Source organism: Mesoplodon mirus (genome assembly GCF_964341445.2).
Source record: "Mesoplodon mirus genome assembly, chromosome: 2".
Classification (NCBI taxonomy): Eukaryota; Metazoa; Chordata; class Mammalia; order Artiodactyla; family Ziphiidae; genus Mesoplodon; species Mesoplodon mirus.
This window is the reverse complement of record NC_138977.1, coordinates 7,647,017-7,670,258: the sequence shown is the minus strand read 5'-3', so window position 1 is coordinate 7,670,258 and position 23,242 is coordinate 7,647,017. Positions and strand designations below refer to the sequence as shown.

The following is a 23,242-nucleotide window of genomic DNA, read 5'->3' as shown; positions in this document are numbered from 1 at the left end:
CCACAATGAAGAGAAGCCCCCCGCTCACCGCAACTAGAGAAAGGTAACGTGCAGCAACGAAGACCCAACGCAGCCAAAAATAAATAAATAAATAATTTAAAAAATAAATAAAGACAAATAAGTAAATGATTATAATATATGAGTGCCATAAGGTTACGGGTCGGGGTGGGGGCAGGGGATCAAGGAAGTTTTCACAAATTATGTGAAAAAAATTTGCCCACTAGAAAGAATGGGGAAGATTATTATAGATGGCAATGACTGTGGCTGAAAGCACAGAGACAATCTATGTATGTAGTATACCCAAGGAAGACTATATTGTGTACCAAAAAAGTAAGTAGTGGATATACTTAGTTGTAGAGTAAGGGTTACTTTTCTCTTCTTTATTCTTCTATTTTTTGAAATTCAACAATGGAGTATGTGTTAATTTAATGATCAGGAAATTTTTTAAAATAACGACTTCAATTTTGTAGGTTAGCTTAGAAAGAACAAACAAAAGGCCTATTTCCCTTTAAGAAAGCAGTTTGTATTAAAAGAGGCCAAGTTTTAAAAAGGAGATTTTATCAAGCTCCAGACTTTGGCCAGGACCCTGGGGAAGACAACATTCCCTCAGTGCTTCTGTGAGAATCTTAGGCTGGGTGTATTCAATACTGCAAGCCTTCTTGTCCATATATGGTCATTAGTCAGAAATTCTCAGGTGGCAGATACTGACAGGTCCAATGCTGGAGTCAGACACCAAGGTTAGAATCCCAGCTCTACCACTAACTAGCTCAATGAGCTTTGCAAACTACTTAACCACTTGAATACGTTTTCTCACCTGTAACATGGAAAACTGCCTACCTTTGGGGATTTTTGTGTACATCAACTAATATACTGTAAGAAAAGCGTGTAGAAAATGACAGATATAGGACATATTTGTGTATCTAATTGAGAGGTACATATTTGTTTGCTCTATTGGTTTAGGAAGGCTTTAAGATACCATTTGCCATTTGTTTGCTCCGTAGGTTCAGCTAAAAGCTTTAAGCACATAAAATTTCTTTGTCAGTTGTAATGTCAACTCTCTGAAACTTAAAGTATGCGAGTTTTTAACAAGTTCCAAATGCAGTACTGCTTCTAAAATTAAGCTATCCCTAGAATGATCCTTCCGCAGAATCCCGAAATGACTAAGTGGCTCTACCCCTAGATTCTGGCAACTGACACAAAACTAGGTGGACGTTTCCCTTTTTTTTTTTTTTTTTTTTTTTTCCTGTCTTAGTCCAGCTGACTCCCCTATCCACTCCCAGGGAGAATCAGAGATGTTTGTGCAGATAAAGGTTCAGCTCTAAGGTAATGGCCTCTTACCCAGGCTTTCTTAAAGCTGGAATATAGTCAGCAGAACAATGTAGCAGGAGTTCCTCATGTGTTCTCAAACGACCTATACAGCTTGCAGAATCCTCCTTGGCCACTGGGCCACCCGGCAGCGACTGCACAACTTCCACACACCTCGGCTTCATACAACCTTGTACCCTTAGTACCCATCCCAACAGCCCCGCCCCGGAAAATGACCAATCAGAGAGTGGGAAGTGAGCCGGATGGGGCGGGCCTATCTTGGCATTGTCCACGAATCACCGACCTCAGACAGCGGGGGCGGAAGCGGAAGCCCTGGTTTGGCCTTGGTTCCGCCTTGGGGGACTGGCCCGTGGGAACCAGTGAAGAAATCCTGCGGCTGGTGGGTTTAAGTTTTCATCTTTTATCTATCAGCGGAATCGGCCGAGCAGACGCCTGCGAGCGCGGGAGGGAGGGAACTTCACCGCCCAAGAAAAGAGCGAGCGGGCAGGCAGCCGCGGGGCAGAACCGAACTGAGTGCAGGGTCTCTACAGGCCGGTCCGGCTCGGCGCCGCTTCCTTCGAGGCCATGCTGCAGGCAGAGCTCCGGGCGATTCCTAGGTGAGGGCAGCGGCTCTGCCGGGGATTCCACCGCGGAAGAACTGGGTAGATGCAAGGTGGGGAAGAAAGCATGCTGCCCGCACTGCTCCCCGGTAGCACCCTGAGCCGCCGCGTTTGTGGTAGCAGCAGCAGTAGCAGCAACAGAAAGCACAGCGTGGGCCGAGGAGGCGGTTCCAGCTGGTGAAGTCGCCCCACGGCTGTTTTTCCGTAGTATGCGAGTCGACAGAACAGCCAAAGAACAGGGCTCCCCATTACCATCTCGTTCGAGCTCTTTTCCCGTGCTACTCGGAGCTGATTTATGCGGAAACATGCCTTGCACTTGTACCTGGAGGAACTGGAGACAGTGGATTCGACCTTTAGCGGTGGTCATTTATCTGGTGTCCATAGTGGTTGCGGTTCCCCTAGGCGTGTGGGAATTACAGAAACTGGAGGTAAGAGGGTCCCGCACCATCCGCCTCTACCCTTTCTTCTACCGTCCTGCCCAGCTAAGGTAGCCTGTTTTTATCCCGGATGCTCCAGACTTGATATCCTGAAAACCATGTCCTGTAATGAATCCGTGACATAACCTGTCTGGTTTCTGGTTGTTCACGGTTTTTCAAACCATGCTACTCGTGAAGGTAGGACAGAGAAAATAAAATATATTAAGATAGCTGCTTCGGAAAGCACTGTTTTGCAAACATTCATCAATATCCTGAAAGTAAGGTAACTTTACTTCTGAAATCTGATCTGTTTAAATATTAAGACTTAACTAGATCTGCTTTCAAGACCAGGTGTTGAATTTTCTTAGCATTTAACTAGCTTCCTGAATTAAAGGATTCGAGTTGGTTTAACTTTGTTTTTACTTAAGAAATTAACTCTTAACAAAGGTTTTGAAAAAAGTCCCTTGTATATTTTTTGATGTCATATTTTTATTATGACATCAGTAAAGTACTATAAGCTGAAAGACCTCAAGGTAAATATTTGACTAAGTACTTTATAAAAATTGTAATGAACTTTTAAGTTTGAAGTTCATAAAATCCAGGGAACTATTTTTACTTAGAAACAACTATTTCACAAGTTATGACAAGACCATGGCTATTTTAGGCCTTCTGTGTGGAAACAATCTTTATGTAATTAAATGAAATGCATTTAATATATGTTTGTTTTCTGTATGTTCACTCAATTTTTTTGGTTGACTTTTCTAAACTAGCATAGTCCATATAGTTATTCTTAAGATTACTATAATATTACAGTACATTAAGTATTTCTAGTTTGTTAGATATTTAGGTTACTTCCATAATTTGTCTACCAGAATTCATATATAAACATCTTAATACAAATAGGGATTTCTTACTTTGGAGTATTTCTTACTTTGAAATATAGGAACTATTTTAAAGATTAATATTATGTATAATATCAACCTAATTTAAGACTTCTCTTAGTTGTTGGTGTCAATGACAAAAATTAAGAAAGAGATGGAAAATTTTATTCAAGTCAAACTGAGGATTATAGCCCGGGAGACAGTCTCTCAGAGAGCTCTGAGGACTGTTCTGAAGAAATAAAGGGGGAAGCCAGTATATACGTGATTTTGGCAAAGGGGGTATGTGCAATCAAGCGCACATCTCGGTAGAAGGTCACACAGGTCACGAGGAACAGACATCTAAGTTAATGGTTTTAGCGCTTTTCTAAGTATGGGAAGATGCAAGAATCCAGGTTCATAAAAAATTTCTCCTGAAAATATCTATCTGAAGACAAGTTTTCCCAGAGCACAGAGTGCCTCATCCTGATCTTGCCCCAACACACACCCCGAATTCCTTTCAGGGTGTATTATTCCTTCCAGGGTGTATAGCCTCAGTGGCTAGTGATTTGATTCTTGTAGAACTGGATGGTGGGCAACAGCCTTTATTTTACAATCCCTTCCTTTTCGGTCTTAATTTCAGCCAAAGTTTGGGAGGCATTTTGACGAGTTTGTCCCATGTGGCTAGGAATGCTCATTCCCAGGTCAGGTGAGGATTTTGTTGATAGGCCACTCAATGTGCTATTACTGGACAAGGCTCTGTTAACAATAACCAAAAGCCTCTGGGCCACCTGTCTTACTAGTCTGTTACTGTCCAGGAAACGGTTCCCTCTTCTTGTTCCCTCTTCCCATATAGAAGAAGTTACATGATTACGGTTATGGATCTTATAGAACTATATATTTGGTCAGTTGTTTCAAGTGGCCTAATCATCATTAATTTTATCTGAGTCTCAGTCACACATTTGGTAATGCAAGAAACAATAATCTTGTAAAACAGGCAGAATACAAGTAATTTAGCTAGTAACATTAATAACGTCATAAGCAAGTATTAAGCTACGAACTTCGTTAGATGTGGCCCAGTATCTCCCCAGGTCGTCTGACCAGTCTGTTCTGCACCAATCGCTGTCTTTAAGGGGAATGATATATTGGCATTGCACATAAAGCTCACCAGAGATGTCTGCACTGACAAGGCTAGTGGTGGGTCACCGTGACACCTTTCAGAATTGAAAAAGGAATGTTATCTTCTAAGGAATTATGTGGCTGGTACCAGAAGGAGAAAAAGTGATCACTATGGTTGAGCAGGTATTTCTGCCATTGAGGAGGTCTGGTTAATGCATAATGCAGATGCGTGATGCATCTAGAGGGGAGGGAGGAGGCCAAAGGGCAGAGAAAAAGTTCTATGTGTAAATAGTTCTTGTCTTGCCTTAAAATGTAAATTTTTATTTCATCAGTGATGTCAATTGTACTTTTTCAGTATGGGCTTTTAAGGACAATTTTAATCTGCAATCTCGACTGCTAACATCCTGAGCCAAATTCTCATCGTGTATTCCCTGGACTATTCTGAACATACCAGCCAGAGTATCCAGTTAAAACATAAGTCACATTATGTGTGTCCTCTGAAAGTTTTCCAGTCACTCCTAGTCCTGGATTAAAAGCCACTATTCCTGACTATGGCACTGGAGCCCAGCATGATCTGACACCACCCCCACCTCACCGCCCTCCGACTCTCTCTCCTCAGTTCCTGGGCCTCCTCCACACTTGCTTTGCTCAAATGCAGGGCGGGCTCCCTCCTTAGGGCCTTTGCATGTCATAATTTGTCTTTCTCCAGACGGTATTCTCATTCCTTTGTGTCCTTCAGGTTTTTACCTCAGTGTCACCCAGCTGCTACCCAGTTTAAAAATCGCAAGCTTCACTTCCTCAACTCTTCATATCCTCTTCCCTTGTTTATATTTTTTTAGGACTCACCACCATCTAACAGGATACATTTTTTATCTTGGGTTTTCTCCTTCTTCCCAAATATCGGATACTTAATAAATGATTATTTGAGTCCCAGTGATACGTCAGGTTGGTATTCTGTATGGTTAGAGAGAGAAACATGGCACCTACTTTCATGGAACTTGGTGGTGGAGACAAACACAACCAGTAAAAACAAATCAATAATATAAAATTATGTAAAATGCTTTGAGGAAACTAAAAAAGATCTAAAAAGCGAACAAGCAGGGCAACATTATTACACATCTTCAAAAGACAACTCCACCAGCCTATGGAAAACTAAGTGGAAGTGGAAGAAGCTAGAAAGTTCTTCAAGGTAGTTCAGAGGTAGTGGGTGCCTGGGCTACGATGACTTATGGCCCAAGTCAGAATAGCAGAAACAGATATGGAAAAGTGAATTTTAAGTGTCGTTGGAATTGAAGAAACAGGGCTTGACACTGGATTGGATTGGAGAAGAGAGGCAGTGAGAGAAAGGGGGAAATCAAGAACCACTCTGAGTTTTATGTCTTGAACAACAAGGTAAATGGTGATGCCCGTTACCAAGATGGAAACTCGATAGATAAGGACAGGTTTGAAAGCATTTGAGTTCTGTTTGGGACACTTAGTTCAGGGTATATGAGAGACATTCCGTTCACATGGGCACGTCAAATATGCTGTTGGAAATGTAAGTCTAGAGTTCAGAAATATTTGAGCTGCAGATATAAAAATGAGTTGTCAGAACAGAGATGGTGTTGAAAGCCATAAAAATGGATGAGATTATAAAGGGGAAGAAGAAGAAGAAAAAGCAGAGGATGTGGCACCAACATCTATAGGTCACAGGGAAGAATAGGAACTTTAAAAAGCAGCAGCAGCCAGTGGGGAAGTAGGATGCCAGGAGAGGGGTGTCGTGGAAGCCAGAACAGAAGGACCAAGTAGTGAACAGTCTGCTGCTGAGCCATCCATTGCAGGGTCATTTGTGATCCTCGTCATGGTTTCTATGGAGGTATCAGGGCCAAAACTAAAGGCAGTTGTTTGAAGAATAAATGTGGAGTGAAGAAGTGGTATCAGAATATGAAGACGGGCTTCCCTGGTGGCGCAGTGGTTAAGAATCCACCTGCCAATTCAGGGGATACGGGTTCCAGCCCTGGTTGGGGAAGATCCCACATGCCGCAGAGCAGCTAAGCCCATGCCCCACAGCTCCTGAACCCACGTGCCACAACTCCTGAAGCCCACGCACCTAGAGCCCGTGCTCCGCAACAAGAGAAGCCACCGCAATGAGAAGCCCGCGCACCGCAACAAAGAGTAGCCCCCGCTCACCACAACTAGAGAAAGCCTGTGCGCAGCAGCGGAGACCCAGTGCAGCCAAAAATTAATTAATTAATTAATTAATTAATTTTAAAAATATGAAGACAAGTTTTTGTTCATTTTGTTTGTTTTGAGTATTTTTTGACTCAGGAGAATGAATGGCACAGTAGATAGAGAGGAGTGTGGGTTAAGGGAGGGTCCCCCACTCCCACCCCACCCAACCCTTGTGTTTTGTTTGTAAGGTGTTAGAGACACTAACCACAGCATGCCCCTAAGATAAGGTGTAATTTTCTTTAATCTTCTTAAAAGTCCTGAAGCATAGGAATTAGCCCCGTTTTACAGATGTGAAAACTGAGACGGGTAAGTGGCTAAAGTGACACTATGCTAAGTACTTAATATACAATCATTCTCATTATTCACTGGATGAGTTTATGTCTCTAAAATGCATACCACTGGGCCCGGCACATAATAGGTGCTCAGTAAGCCTGAATTATCACTATTGTTTTTAAAATATCATCACTGTTGTTGCAGTGGGGCAACAGTTCTGTTCTCGTGGGATAGCATTTTCGGATAGCATTTTCATTGGGATTAGCTTCACAGCTGAACACCTAAAGCAAAGTTATAATGCATCTGATCGAGCACTAGAAAAAGTAATTGACATGTTTAGGGACGGTTTCGTACAAATACTTGTCTTTTAAACATCAGAATCACAATGCTCACCCTGTGAGAAGTCAGTGGGAACTAAGGTAGAAAACTAGAGGTTCGGCTAGCCCATCCCATGCCCATGGGGCATATACTCATGACTGGAGTGGCCAGGTGACCATCTGCACTACTTAAACCATCTCTCTCATTTTCTTACTTGGTTGAGCATGTATAAGTGAGGTCATGTAAGTTAAATGCACACGTAAGGGACTTCCCTGGTGGTCCAGTGGTTAAGACTTTACCTTCCAATGCAGGGGGTGCAGGTTTGATCCCTGGTCGGGGAGCTAAGATCCCACGTGCCTCGGGGCCAAGAAAACACAACATAAAACAGAAGCAGTATTGTAACAAACTCAATAAAGACTTTAAAAATGGTCCATATCAAAAAAATCTTTAAAAAAATAAAATAAAAAATAAATGCACACATGATGTCACGCTGCTCTGCATTCGTTTCACCCTGCCCTGCTGGTCCTATGTTCCAAGTAGCTACTCTGTGGAAGTGCTCCCTTCTTGCCCTCAGGACAAGTGGGCCCAGAAAGCACTCTCCTGTTTCTCTTTAACTCTCTGCTCTGAAAGCCTTTGGCTGAGTGAGTTAACTCACTCCTGGAGGCTGGTCTTTAATAGTCTTTTTCTTTCCTCTCTGCTTTCTTCAAGTTACCTTAGGAAAAAAAAAATCTACACTACTTATCTCTTTCTTGTTTTGTGAGCCCAAAAAACCCTACTAATGGCTGATAAGTTTAACATTAATCGTATCATTCTATCAGTGTGTCTCAAATGTGAATAATTTAGAGATAAATGTAAATTAAAATAAATGTAATAATCATATAAATAATTTGTATAGATACCTAGAGTTGACTTATTATATATAATGTCACCTAAATATGTACACACATAAAATAGGTTCAGTTCTTACACACACAGCTTTTTAAATAGCTTAAAAATCAAAACAGTTATAAGACCAGTGATTCAAATTAGTGGCATTAATGTGGATAGGTGATGTTTTTCTGAAACTGATTCATCACTTGCAATGTAAAACTGGTACTAACTCTATGATGCAAGATTTTTAAAATTTGGAATCACTATAGTGAAATGACTCAATTCTCCAGTCACTTTTTTTGTTTGTTTGTTTTGTTTTGTTTTCTTTAACATCTTTATTGGAGTATAATTGCTTCACAATGGTGTGTTAGTTTCTGCTTTATAACAAAGTGAATCAGTTATACATATATCCCCATATCTCTTCTCTCTTGCGTCTCCCTCCCTCCCACCCTCCCTATCCCACCCCTCTAGGTGGTCACAAAGCACCGAGCTGATCTCCCTGTGCTGTGCGGCTGCTTCCCACTAGCTAGCTATTTTACATTTGGTAGTGTATATATGTCCATGCCACTCTCTCACTTTGTCCCAGCTTACCCTTCCCCCTCCCCGTGTCCTCAAGTCCATTCTCTAGTAGGTCTGCATCTTTATTCCTGTCTTGCCCCTAGGTTCTTCATGACCATTTTTATTTATTTATTTTTTTAGATTCCATATATATGTGTTAGCATACGGTATTTGTTTTTCTCTTGCTGACTTTCTTCACTGTGTATGACAAGACTCTAGGCCCAACCACCTCACTACAAATAACTCAATTTCGTTTCTTTTTATGGCTGAGTAATATTCCATTGTGTATATGTGCCACATCTTCTTTATCCAGTCACTTGTTTTATGATCATTTGAAAAAGAACTTTCTTCCTTATAGCACACGGAGGACACTTGACCATCATTAGTCACAAGCACATAATTTTTCTCTCAACTCTACCACCAAGTTCTACCTTTTGGCACTAAGGCAATCATAAAAACAAATGTGGGCATTAAAAGTACTTGGCACTACTGTCCTTAATGATCACCTTATGATGAAGATCTAGAGTATATTATTATTAAGTCATCATTAAAATGAGTACTGAATTTTAAATGAAACTGAGCCAAGGAAAAATCTCTGGAAAATTATTGTTCAGATGTTCTTTTCAGAATCTTCACCTCTGCGTATTTGCTTTTGACTTGCTGCTTTGATTAATCTCCAGCATTCAGCAAGACTTTTATTTGCTTTTCAAGTTTTCCATACAGTTGAATATAGAAATTCATTGTTGTAAAAATACGTTTGTTCTCTATACTTTTGTTTTCTACTTCTTTAATCTTTGACCCTTTATGAAAAAAAATCTTGTTTAAAACAGCAAAAACTACAAGTTGTGGACTTAAGTTCCTTTTCCATTAACTGTTCAAACTCCTCAAGTACTAAAAATAAATGCCCACCTTTTTTGCTTTAAAAAGTTAGCATTTGCATTTTTTTTTAATTAAAAGGATTCACGTTCTTCAAGGCAGGAGTATAAGTTAGCATAAAATTCATTCCTGAGGGCCCCTCAGAACAGAGTTTCAGCTAAATTTGTTTTTGCCAGAAAGTGAGTGGATTACTTCAACTCTACGTTAGGATGAGGTAATTCAAAGTATATTTTTAGAAATTGAGATTTTAGAGGTTAAAATGTTGATCAGATATTGACCTAAGAAAGAAATTAGGGACTTCCCTGGTGATGCAGTGGTTAAGAATCCACCTGCCAATGCAGGAGACACGGGTTCGAGCCCTGGTCCGGGAAGATCCCACATGCTACAAAGCAACTAAGCCCATGTGCCACAACTACTGAGCCTGCGCTCTAGAGCCCATGAGCCGCAACTACCGAGCCAGCGCATCACATCTGAAGCCCACGTGCCTGGAGCCTGTGCTCCACAATGAGAGAAGCCACTGCAATGAGAAGCCCATGCACCACAACGAAGAGTAGCCCTTGCTCTCCGCAACTAGAGAAAGCCTGCACGCAGCAACGAAGACCCAACTCAGCCAAAAAAAAAAAAAAAAAAAGAAATTAGATCTTTTGAAAATATAATGTCCTGAGTTGATAATGTTGTATATAAGAGGGGCAGCCTATATTAGCACGGGTTCCTTGGACAGGAGTTGTGGCAGTGCTTAGCAAATGGGAGGGTCAAAAGACATGATGCATGTAAAGAACTCAGCAAAGTTATCAGGCAAATAGCAGTCAGTAAGTGTTTTACTAACTTGTTGAGTAACAGTAAAATTTGCAGGAAAACATTGATTTGCAGATTTTTATCCAGACATAAAAGCAGAGGAATAAACCAGAAGAAGATTTTTAGATTTGACTTGCAGAAATTTTTAAAACTTTTGTACATCCTCAATCACAATAATCAAATATAAAAGGCAAATAACAAGTTAGGGGGAAATGACATGATGTTAACATTCTTAATGCATACAGCGCTGTTACAAAAGGCCATGTGAGGAAACATCCACCCCCTCCTTCCACAAAAGCATAAATGGGCTGTTTATTGAAGAAGTAATAAAAATAGCCACTAGTCATTTGGAAAATATTGAGCCTCGATAATAATCAAGTAAAAAGTTTTAAATATAAATATTTTATTTAGCTCTTTAGTTTTAATATCAGAGAATTTATACTAACATATTCTTTGCTGATTAAGGTTGGAATACACACCAAGGCTTGGTTTATTGCTGGAATCTTTTTGCTGTTGACTATACCTATCTCGCTTTGGGTGATACTGCAGCATTTAGTGCATTATACACAACCTGAGCTACAGAAACCAATAATAAGGTAAATCTTTATATGCTTTGATTCTACTAGTGGTGTGTTGGCTTATCTCCTAAGTATGATGCAAACTGTTTTAAATTTATGTTTTGCTTTCCAAATAGGATTCTTTGGATGGTACCCATATACAGTTTAGACAGTGTAAGTATGCTTCATTTTATCTCATTAACGAAGAACTTGTTTGATGATGCTAACTGTAATTAAGGTAATAAAAGTAATATTCTTTGGCAGTAAGGAGTTAGGTTAATAAGTGAAAAGCTTCACTTGTTTTTAATAGTAATAGAGAAGATAAAGTATCATCATAGAAAAGGCAGATGTTTAAACATCTCAGATTAGTAGCTCTTAGTTCTTTAAAGAATGTAATACTTAAATTACATTATCATCTTTTTTATTTATTATAATACTTATTTGGACCAAGACAGAAATCTTCCCCAGTGGATTCTAATACGTGCAGTTCTTACAGATAACTGCTTTAATTTGATTAAATATAAAGAAAATATCTTTAACATCATTTTCTGTGATCGTGTCAAGACGTTTCGGATTATATTTAAGAACTCACGTACATAATTTAACTTCTCTCTTCATATTCATTATTTACCCCCAACACAGATGTTTTTGTTTACCAATATCCAAGATGTTTATTGCTTTTAAAAATTCACTTCACAGATTGGTAGCCCTCGTAATGATAAAATTTAGAAAGTTTGATCTAATTATGTGAGTACCATGAATTGGAGTGGTAATTCATTTTAGCATAGTTGCAACTGTTTTTAACATCTGTGCTTCTTCATAGTGGATAGCATTGAAATATCCCAGCATTGCAATATATGTGGATACCTGCAGAGAATGTTATGAAGCTTATGTCATTTACAACTTTATGGGATTCCTTACCAATTACCTAACTAACCGGTATCCAAATCTGGTATTAATCCTTGAAGCCAAAGATCAGCAGAAACATTTCCCTCCTTTGTGTTGCTGTCCACCATGGACTATGGGAGAGTAAGTATGTTTGGTTTTAATTCGTTTATGTTTGGTTTTATTTAAGCGGGTTTAACTATCATTTCTCTGCAAAACAGTGTAAGTACTATATGCAGGACGAAGAGTATAAGACAGAGTCCGTACCCTCATGTAATTCATAGTCAAGTGTGAAGACGAAGAAAGCACATTTTTATAACCCACACATATAAGGTAGTTTCTCTTACATTATTCACCCTAACTAGAAAATTTTAAATGTTGTGGGGAAAAAACCTTAGAAATCATTTAATCAACATCCTCTTACAGTAGGGAACCAGGGTCTGCAGAGATTAACTTACTCAAGTCACGTGGTGAATTAATGGCAAAATCAGGTCTAAAACTCAAGGAGAAGGTAGTCTAGGTGGGGAAACAGCATTTTATATGAAATTAGAGCAACAAATAGCAATGTTTATTCTAGTAATCTGTAAGTTGGCCTTATTATACATTCATGTAGGACAGTAAAGGAAAATAAAGCCTAAAAGGTTAAGTTGAAACTAAGATTGCATTTACTCTATGAATTTATTTTTCGGCAGGAAACATTTGAAGCCAGCATTTTAGAAAGATTAATTTTACAGTACTATACAGGATGCATTAGGGGTAGAAGAGTCCAGAAGGGGAAATAAATTAGGAGGTTATTACAGTAGTTCATTTGTGAGATAAGCTGAAGAGGAGGGTGAAACTGGAATAGAAAGGGGAAACAATAAGAGAATGCAACTGGAGAATCAACAGGACTTGATCACTGATAGAAGGGGATGTAGGTGGAAGTTGCAAGCCAGTGTAACTGGAGTGACTTCGAGGAATCAGTGTAGATACATGGCCTAGGGTTAGCTCCATTGCCTTCCGTGCAGTACAGAACCATTTCTACAACATCACTAAATGGAGCACCTAGTATGTGCTAGTATATAGATATAATACATAGAACAGATGCGGAACTTAATGGAACTTACAGCTTGGTTAGGAATTAAAGGAAGACACAAATATATAGTTACTTATTGCAGGAGATGCTATGAAGGAAAAAGAACAGGAGTCTATGAAAGAGGGTAGTAAGGAAAAAGTAACGTAGGTTGGGGATCAGGGGAGAGAGATTGTGCTCAACTCCAAGTAAAACAAGAACAAATAGGGATTTATAGCCAAAGAAATTGGGGTGGTCACTGGATGGAAAATTACTAAGGAGACATCAAGGGTAGGGGGATTCTCTCTAAACTGGCCTGACAAGAATCTTACTAAAGGCAGGCCAAGTAAACATCAAGAGTGAGGGATGAGGAGCTTGATCGCATTTCCAGGGTAATCAGATACTGGGGGTGGGGTGTGCTGGTGATGGGTGTCTTAGCAGGATTTTTTGCTCAGACTGACTTCACAGGCCAAGGACAGGGCCTAAGGATGATGCCTAGTTGAAAAGAAGGCTCAGAGGAGCCCTGTCAAAAGTTTGATCAAGGAGAGAGATTGTCAAGTGAGAAGCCATTATAGGATGTTAAGCAGAGGTCTGGTATCCAAGATTACTTGTACTCTTTGTAGACTGAACCGGACGTGGGCATAAATGCAAGAGATTGCAGTGGTCCAGTAAATATGATGATGATGATGGTTGTGGTGGTGGTAGCGGCAATGGCAGCTTGGCTTTGAGCAGGACTCTTCTATTAATACAGAACCTGAGATGAGGCTCTAGCTGCCTCTTCAGGCTGGCTCATGACCGTTAGCAGGTGGTCAACTCCAAAGCTTTTTCAAATGATGCTATAGGTCAAAATTTCCCTTTTCTGTGCTTGTGCAATTGATTTATTCCTAACTACACAAGCAATTACATTTTTTCTTGTTAAGACTCTGTGTTGGTTTCATTTTTTTCCCTGAGACTCAGGTTCTGACAGCTGCTACCTGAATAATATCAGCAGTGCATCCATAACTGTAACCCAGATTTTCTTTCCTTTGAAGACATTAAGCATTTACCAAATCCATGCCATTTGGGGGTATGGTTTTAGTAATATAAAACTTCTCATTCTCTTGTATATAAGTACACTTTAGGTTACCAGTCTCCTTCTGTTAGATAACTGGTGTTATATATATGATCATTACTCAGAATATTGCTGTTGAGAATAATTCAGTATAATCCTTTGGTTTTAAGATGCAAACGCCACGGCAAGTTTCTAGTCCTTAGATGTTAGAATTAAGTCTGCTTTTTGTACCCTGATTTCTGTGACATAAGCAGTGAGCACAATGAGTTTTCTTTTTTTTTTTTTTTTTTTTTTTTTTTTGCGGTACACGGACCTCTCACTGTTGTGGCCTCTCCTGCTGTGGAGCACAGACTCCGGACGCGCAGGCCCAGCGGCCCCGGCTCATGGGCCCAGCCGCTCCGCAGCATGTGGGATCTTCCCGGACCGGGGCACAAACCCATGTCCCCTGCATCGGCAGGCGGACTCTCAACCACTGCGCCACCAGGGAAGCCCACAATGAGTTTTCTTTTAATGAATGTTAGATTTTATGTATGTGAGTTTGTGAGAGGAGGGGAACATTTTACCTAGTGATTTAATACTGTTATGAAACAAATGTGTTCGTGAAACAGTACTAACTCTTACTATGGATTCCCTTCCTCCCTCTTGTTTCTAAAATTTGGGTCACAGCCTACTAAATTACATTTGACACAATTTGAAAAAATTTGCCCTCGGGTATGTACCTTGGAGTGGATATGCTAGGTCTTTAGGTTTTGTGCAACTTGGTGATAAATTGATGGCTGAAGTGGCAGAACCAAATTACTCTCCCATTAACAGTAGAAAAGATTTCTAATTGAACCACAGCCTCCCCTATATTTAGAATTACCAGGAGTTCTTTATGTTTGCCTGTCAAGAGGGTGTAAAGGATTTCCCTGGTTAGTCGTGAGGTTGAGCAACTTTTCATATGTTTATTAACCATTTGTGTTTCCTTTCTGAGGAATGATTGCTTCTGTTTCTCATTTTTTAATGGGTTGTCTGTACAGGATCTTGATATGTTTAGATACTAATTCTTTATTTAATGCATGTTAAAAATATCTTTTTCTAGTTTTTGGCCTGCTTTGGCACTTTTACTATATCTTTTGATAAATGAAAGTTGTGAATTTTTATATTGTTGAATTTATCAATCTTATTTTATAGTAAGTACTCTGCGTCTTGTTCAAAAAATTCTTCCTGACCCCAGGATTATAAAAACATTCTCCTGTGCTTTTCTTCTAAGCATTTCATATTTTTTCCATTAAAGCTTATAACAGGGACTTCCCTGATGGTCCGGTGGCTAAGACTCCGCGCTTCCACTGCAGGGGGTGCGGGTTCGATCCCTGGTTGGGGAACTAAGGTCCCGCGTGCCACGCAACACGGCCAGAAAAAAAAAGAAAAGACTTATAAACATATATTGATTTTTTTTTTCATATGTTGTGTGAGGTAGGAATGCAGTTTCATTTTATTCCATTGGCTTCCTGACCTAGCACCATTCTCTCTCCTACCTCACTTGTCTATGTAGCCATCTCTACCGTATATAAAGGTTCCATATGTATGGGTCTATTTGTGATCTTCGTTTTTTCTGTTTTATTGGTTAACTTCTCTATCCCCGGACCAATTCCATACATAAACTACTATAGTTTATTAATAAGCCTTAAAATAGAAGGGCAGGTGCCCCACCCCTATTATCTTGGCTATTCTTGGGTCGATGCTCTTACATATAAATTTTAGATTCAGCTCGTCAGGTTGTTTGAAAAGCCCTATTGGAGTTTTTTGATTGGAAGTGAATTCAATCTTCAGTTTATTGACATTTTTATGGTTTTGAGTATTCTTATCTATGAATATTGTCTACTCTACTTATTTAGCTCTGCATTTATCTTTTAATTAAGTATAGTTTTCTCATAAAAGTCTTGTAAATCTTTTGTTGACCTTATAAACATCTTATATTTTATTGCTATTATAAATGGCATCTTTTTAAAAGATTAGTTTAATTGCTGCCAGTGTGTAGAAAGGCAGTTGATTTTTGCCTATTGAGCCTATATCCAAAAATCTTGTTAAATCTTCTTATTCTGTAGATCTTAATAAGTTCTCTATAGCCAGTCATCTTCAAAAGAAGGATTTGTTTGCTTTCTAGTCTTTATACCACACATTTCTCTTTCTTATCACTGTGCTGATGAGTACCTCTAGACTTTCTTGTATCATTCCTGGTTTTAAAGGGATTTTTTTTTTTTTTTTTTTTTTTTTTTTTTTTTGCGGTACGCGGGCCTCTCACTGCTGTTGTGGCCTCTCCCATTGCGGAGCACAGGCTCCGGACGCACAGGCTCAGTGGCCACAGCTCACGGGCCCAGCTGCTCCGCGGCATGTGGGATCTTCCCAGACCGGGGCACAAACCCGTGTCCCCTGCATCGGCAGGCGGACTCTCAACCACTGCGCCACCAGGGAAGCCCCCCAAATAGCCTTTTTTTGATAGTTGTTGTTTTGGGACTTTTTTGCTTTGTTTCTGTTTGTTACTCCTTGTGAATTTTCCCCTACATTAAGTGACCTCAGTGATAAAAACTGTTTTATGTAGGATCTCTGTTTTGTTCTTTCAGAGTACCTAGTCAGTGACACTCTCTGGAATTATATATATATATATATATAAATCCAAACTTGAAACTGAATCCTAAATGTAAATAATATTTTCTAAATATGGTTTCATATATGCAACCCTACACGTAATTTACTTGTTACTTGGTTTTTCTTCCAGAAGTACACAGGGACCCACTTCCATTCTTTTTGTTCCTGTTGTGTGCTGCACTATTCAGGAATTTGAGACTGGACATAGGAAGGGAGATCTTTCCGAAGATGTAGTTGTTACACAATTTAAAAAACAGTATTTAGATAATTTGTATGCTACCATCCACATTCTTCTCCAGTAGCCATTTAGATTGACTAAATTAAAAGAATTAAATATAAATGTGGCATCATTTGTGAAAGTGATTTAATTTGGGGGCTTCGGAGAAAACTTGATACTAGTGAAATGAGTCGGTGAAATGCTAAGTTCTTTTTCTTTGGCAGAGTCTTGCTGTTCAGATGCAAACTGGGTGTATTACAATATACAGTTGTCAGACCATTCACCACCATCGTTGCTTTGTAAGTGCACAGAACTTCTATTATTATTTATTTTTCAAAAATTCTCATGCTTTTACTTAGGTGGGACCACTGAGTAGAAAAGCATGTAAAGAGCGTTACTTGTTTATAACACATCTAGTCTGGTATAAAAACACAGTATATAGACATCCTACTATATTATAATAAATAAGGTGACCATGTATAGACAAGGAATCACCACAGGATTATTCTAAGTAATACTCTCTGGAGATTTCTGGCAAGCGTTATCAAATATTCTTTTTCAAGTTATTAATGTTCACACAGCTTTATAGAAACATCTACTACGTGAGGTTAAAGTATACCACTATAGATTCATTACATGCTTTTATTTTCTAAATGAGTACTGTATTCTAAAGAAGAAAACATATTTTTCTTTTCAAAAAATTGTCAAGTCTTAGCACTTCAGGTAAAATGGGGTATCATTAAGCTACCTGGTAAGACTATTCCCTAAACATTTAAGAACATCAAATAGTTTAAAGCAGGTAGAGTGTGTATTTTATCTGCTAGCTATACTAGCATTTTGTCTGTTAACAGAGGAAGACTGGAAAGAAAGGTGAAAGAAGCATTCAGTTCTTTATTCTGCTTCTGTGCTAGCAAGTCTTCAGTGAGATTTGCCTTGGAATTAAAACTAATTCACTTATGTATGAAGGCATGCTTCATTTCTCTGCTGTTCAGAAATTGGATAATCAAGACAAGTTAATACTTAGATCTGGGTCATCATAAAAGTTGCCTCCAAGACAAATTGGGAGAAAAAATTATAGTTGTAGTTATAGACCTGCATTATATGTTTTTAACAATCTTTTTAAAATTAGGCAGCATCATTTTTGGAATCTAATAATTACCCTTTCTAGTTCAATGTATGTGTCTTCTGGATTTCCTTCAAATTGGAGGAACAGTAATATGGTAACATTTCTAGAAAAATGTTTTTCTTTTGATTTTTGAACCACCTCTATGGCCAAAATCAAGTGACTATCTACAGGATCTTTGAAATAAACTGACTTCTAAATTTAAGTCTTGCTGTCATTGCTGTATTTTAAAATGTATTTTTGATTTAGTTATTCATAAAGTTGTCTCATTCTTACCATTTTTTAGAATCTGTGAGCTGCTTGGTATATATGATGAAGGGAACTTTAGCTTTTCAAATGCTTGGACTTACTTGGTTATAATAAATAATATGTCACAGTTGGTAAGTAAATATTCATCTTAACTGTATTAAATTTAGATCTATAACTCTAAATTTTTTTAGGGAAAGTCTCTTCTGGAATAAAGCTTAATTGTAACTTTAATATTGAACTTTATCTGTAGGAAGAACTTGAAACTTTAACATATATAAAGATATAATATCTTTGTTGATTATCTGGTGACTTATACACAGACTCATTGATTATGTTTTTTCATTTGGTTCTGGTATTCATTGCATAGTTATATGGGTATGTCCTAAATAAAAGCACAGTGTTCTCCTTTAAAAAAAAAGCACATATCCTAGGCATATTCAGTAAGAAAAATGTTTTATTGGTATATGACAGTAGTGTTTGAATAAAAATGGGAGAATAAAATTCTCTCATATATTTGGAATTGAAAATTGAGAATGCCAAGTTTTTAAAAATGATGTTACAGAATCTGAAATGCTCCAAAGATATAACTATTGGATCCTTTCAACTTAAGAATGTGCATTTTATTGAAAATCTTTCATTAATGCTTTCAGCAGAATAATAGTTTAGGTGCAGTGGCATGCATCTGTGGTATTAGAAATTTATAATAAAAATCAAACGCTTGTGTATTCAAAGCTTTTCCATACGTTCATATTCTCTGGAACCGGTAATTCCACTTCTGGGAATGCCTCAAGAAATGGCCAGAAGTACTTTTGCTTTCAGTTTGTATATAAAGCCTATTGTTTGTTAATTACAAAAGCCTGGAAACGGTCCAACTAGTTAAATATACTATGTTCCTTCCATTGGCCAAAACATTAGGCAGCTATTTAATGAAATATATGGAAAAGGGCACTTTAAGTGGGAAAAAAATCAGGCAACAAAATTTTATATTTAATTTATTATACCCACCTTATGTGTAGAAAGAAATGGATGATGGGACTATGAACAACTTTATACTTTACTGCTTTCATATTCTATAATAATTTAAATGAGCATTTTATAATAGGGAAAAGTAAACTTTTAGGGAAGTGTTCATTGTTATGCAACACTACGCTCATTACAACTGATTTCTAAAAATAGTTAATGTCTTGAGCATTTATCTTTAATAAGTAAATTCAGCTGGATTAACATACTGCCCTCAAGAAAAATGGTTTCCCTGATTCCTTACTTTCCAATTTCATGGTTACAGTTTTATTGAAGTAGTACTTATGTGTTCACTTATAAATAATATGCATACAATTAGTAGTTAGTAAGCTCAGGCCTTATACAATGAACCGTAATTTGTGTATAAAAGCCATTAACAAGCAGATAGATGTTTTTATTTTGGTTGAATGAGAGCCTTTTCTACCATTCATGGCAGTCACTTGTTCATTGTGTTCTTTGTGGGCTCCAGTAAGTGAACACTTAAAACCATTTTCAGGGAGGATGTTATACATCTCTTCTGAGAAATTTCATACTGTATATATTCATCCACAGTAAACTATAAAAGCTTGTTGTCAATCTAAAAATAGCAAAATAAAGCGTAGAAAATTTTGCCTGAAATATTACTCTGTACCAGGTCTCTGGTCTATAACTTTAATATCAATATCTCTAATACCATATTTAGTTACTCTTATTTAAGAACTTTGTTTGTTTCTAGTTTGCCATGTATTGTCTCCTCCTGTTTTATAAAGTACTGAAGGAAGAACTGAGTCCAATCCAACCTGTTGGCAAATTTCTTTGTGTAAAGCTGGTGGTTTTTGTTTCTTTTTGGTAAGTGTTGCTTTCTCTTAAATGTTCTCATTTTCTAAAGGGCAATAAAACTGTTGATTCGGAAGGATTTTTAAAAGTCTTAATATGGCAGATGAATTAAAATGTCTACTTAGCTTTCAAAAAGTTCATTCTTTTAGCCCTTCTTGGTTTTTCATAAAGAAATAATTAGATGGTCACTGTAACATTTTTAAAAAGAAAACAGTTTGAGACAGTAAATGTCTCAACACTAAGGGAATCATTAAAAAAAATCATGGTCTCTTTATATAAGAGAATACAGTTTGGAAGATAAACATCATGTAGAATATTTAATGTGAGGAAATGTTCATTAGTAAAAATACTGTTTAAAACAGAGGGCAAAGGGCTTCCCTGGTGGCACAGTGGTTGAGAGTCCGCCTGCCGATGCAGGGGACATGGGTTCGTGCCCTGGCCCAGGAAGATCTCACATGCCGCGGAGCGGCTGGGCCCGTGAGCCATGGCCGCTGAGCCTGTGCGTCCGGAGCCTGTGCTCCGCAACGGGAGAGGCCGCAGCAGTGAGAGGCCCGCGTACCGCAAAAAAAAAAAAAAAATAAAAAAAAAAAAAATAAAATAAAACAGAGGGCAAAACTATACATGGTCCCAGTTTAGTAAAGGCGTGGGTGATAGGGGCCTAGAAACAAATACACCAAATTTAACAATATACAAATAATACAAAAAGGGGGGAAAGAAAAATCCCTGAAATCCTACCACCCAGCATGAATGATTGGCATTGTGGTCCCCGTCATTTTATATAACTCCACAGAAATACATACTATAAAAACTTGTAGAACTCAATGATATGTTTAGTATATTGCAGTCATAGTTCTTTGTAAGTACAGTGAGGATGTAATTTTGTTGTTTGGGTTTTTTTTCACCTCATATAGTATTCTGATACGTGGATAGAACTTTTTAACCAATCTCCTATTGACATTTAGGTTGTTCCTAATTTTTTTTTTTACCATTACAAGCAATATTGAAGTGAATATTCTTGTATATAGATCTATGAAAGCTTATCTAACTATCTCATTTTAGCTGTTTAAATTTAACCTAGGGGCAGATCCCTGTATTTGCTTGAAATGCTCAGTTTGACTCCCCATCTTGGAGTCAGACCCCTTCTGAGTTTGTCTCTAGTTCTAGGACTTGAAACAAGACTGGTTTCAAAATGTTCTTTAAAATAATCTGAGTAATCAATTGATACATGCATAAATAACATTTAAATATCTGTTCTTTATTTCATTTTAAATTCCAGTTGTACAAGGTGTTAGGCATTGTCTATGTGTAGGAAGAACTTAAAAGCTAATTACTGTACACACTTTCAAAACAAAAAAAAGACTATAAACCACGTACTGAAGTTTTAAGAATACACAATCAAAATTCATGTGATGAAACTGTACTAGAATTTGTAAAACAAGTATATTTAATACAGATACACAGTGTCTTCAGGAATACGCTGTAAAGGCGGGGTGGTGGTGGTCCACAGGTTGTGCTGGGGTTTAACTTTTTAAATGGCATATTTTTAAAGCAACTGCTCATTTTATGCTTGATATAGATTTGGCGTTTACCTTTTCCTAACATATAGGCAAGCAGTAGTTATTGCTTTGTTGGTAAAAGTTGGCGTTATTTCTGAAAAGCATACATGGGAATGGCAAACAGTAGAAGCTGTGGCCACAGGACTCCAGGTAAGTAATGCTCTCTCTGAATTCAATAGAACTTTACTATTTGTTATGCATTTTTACATGTTATCTCCTCAGCCTGACCACATGCAGGCTATGGAGCTACTGCTGTCCTCACTTCACATGTGAGGAAATGGGGGAACCCTAGAAAAATTGTTCACAGTTACTAATTTGTAGTAGAACCAGGAACAGAACCTAGATTTTGTTATTCCTACTCTATTTCACTTTCTGCATTTCTCCTCTAAGTCCTTGGACAGTGCAAGAGAATGCATTGTACTTGGCAAAGAAGTACTTGATTGAGGTAGTGCAAAATAGAGTTAAACGTTTGGCATTTTGTGGGGTTTTTTTTGAAGAGGTCAAAAATCATTATTTTGGAAAATGAAAAATGAATACAGTCTTGTGGGAAAAAAACAGCTGTTGGGACTTAAGTACTTTTGAAAAGAGAGAAAGATAGTGCTTTTCCTTTTTACCTGCAAAACTAGATTTAAACTCCAACGTGGCTGATATTGTTGATATTGTTGTTGTAGGACTTTATTATCTGTATTGAGATGCTCCTTGCTGCTATTGCTCATCACTACACTTTCTCATATAAACCGTATGTCCAAGAAGCAGAAGAGGGCTCATGTTTTGATTCCTTTCTTGCCATGTGGGATGTTTCAGATATCAGGGATGATATTTCTGAACAAGTAAGGCATGTTGGTAAGTACCAGCCATTTAATTCATTCGAATAGGCTATTGTAGTTCTCCTATCAGGTCTGTTTAAGAGGTGAAAAGACTCTGTGTAAAGCAGTACCACAGTAAGGCTCTCCAAATTGGGAGGAGGGAGGCGGGGAGCTTATTTTTAGCATGGCAAGTTTATAGTGGTAAAAATAACCAAACTTTCGGTGAACTCAGAAACCTTTATGTTACTTTAAAGGAAGGACAGTCATGGGACATCCTAGGAAAAAGTTTTTTCCTGAGGATCAAGATCAAAATGAACACACAAGCTTGTTATCATCGTCATCACAAGATGCAATTTCCGTTGCCTCTTCTGTGCCACCTTCACCCATGGGTCACTATCAAGGGTTTGGACACACTGTGACTCCCCAGACTACACCTACTACAGCTCATGTATCTGATGACATATGTAATGATACTACAGGAGAGAAAAAAGAACCTTCAGATACGTCCGTGGCCTTCTGAACAGTGTGCAGAAGCTGTGCTACTCCCATATTATTTCATTGCCTGGTATCCCATTGCTCAGGATTTTGTGCTTGGGACAAGCCGTTAATGATGGAAAATTTCAACAAAACAGCGAAAACCGGGTACAACTACTGGATTCATACAACTAGGTTTTGTATATCACAAATAATCAGTCTAAATATCCTAGACTTAGACTTGACTTCTTAACACTACAGAGTATCACATACTCAAATGGAGGAAATGACTTCTTAACACTATAGAGTATCACATACTCAAATGGAGGAAATGACTACTAAACGTTCTTGACCTTACAGTGCTCTATCAAGAGGAGGACGTTAAAAAAAAAAGTGCTTTCTACCACTGCTGCATGAATATAATGCTCTGGAATTAGCAGAAAGTGTAATTCAGAAATATGAATTAGTGGAACTTAATCATGTGCCATATATGCTTACCTAACAATTATTTCTCTCTTTCTCAACTGGATGTCTTTCAATAAATAAGAATTTATCATTTATTTTCTGCAACTTTTTTTTTATCTCTCATTC

The 23,242-nt window shown here is 38.1% G+C and overlaps 1 protein-coding gene across 1 annotated transcript; it reads left to right on the top strand.

Annotated features, from left to right (window-relative positions):
- Positions 1-1,654: 1,654 nt before the first annotated feature.
- On the top strand, positions 1,655-23,211 carry TMEM184C (transmembrane protein 184C). The gene is made up of 10 exons (XM_082611178.1): positions 1,655-2,353; positions 10,684-10,814; positions 10,913-10,949; positions 11,599-11,804; positions 16,832-16,906; positions 18,017-18,110; positions 19,715-19,827; positions 21,422-21,521; positions 22,043-22,214; positions 22,432-23,211. The coding sequence occupies exons 1-10, from the start codon at positions 2,135-2,137 to the stop codon at positions 22,695-22,697; spliced, it is 1,413 nt and encodes a 470-aa protein (XP_082467304.1). The 5' UTR covers positions 1,655-2,134; the 3' UTR covers positions 22,698-23,211.
- The last annotated feature ends 31 nt before the right edge of the window (positions 23,212-23,242 follow it).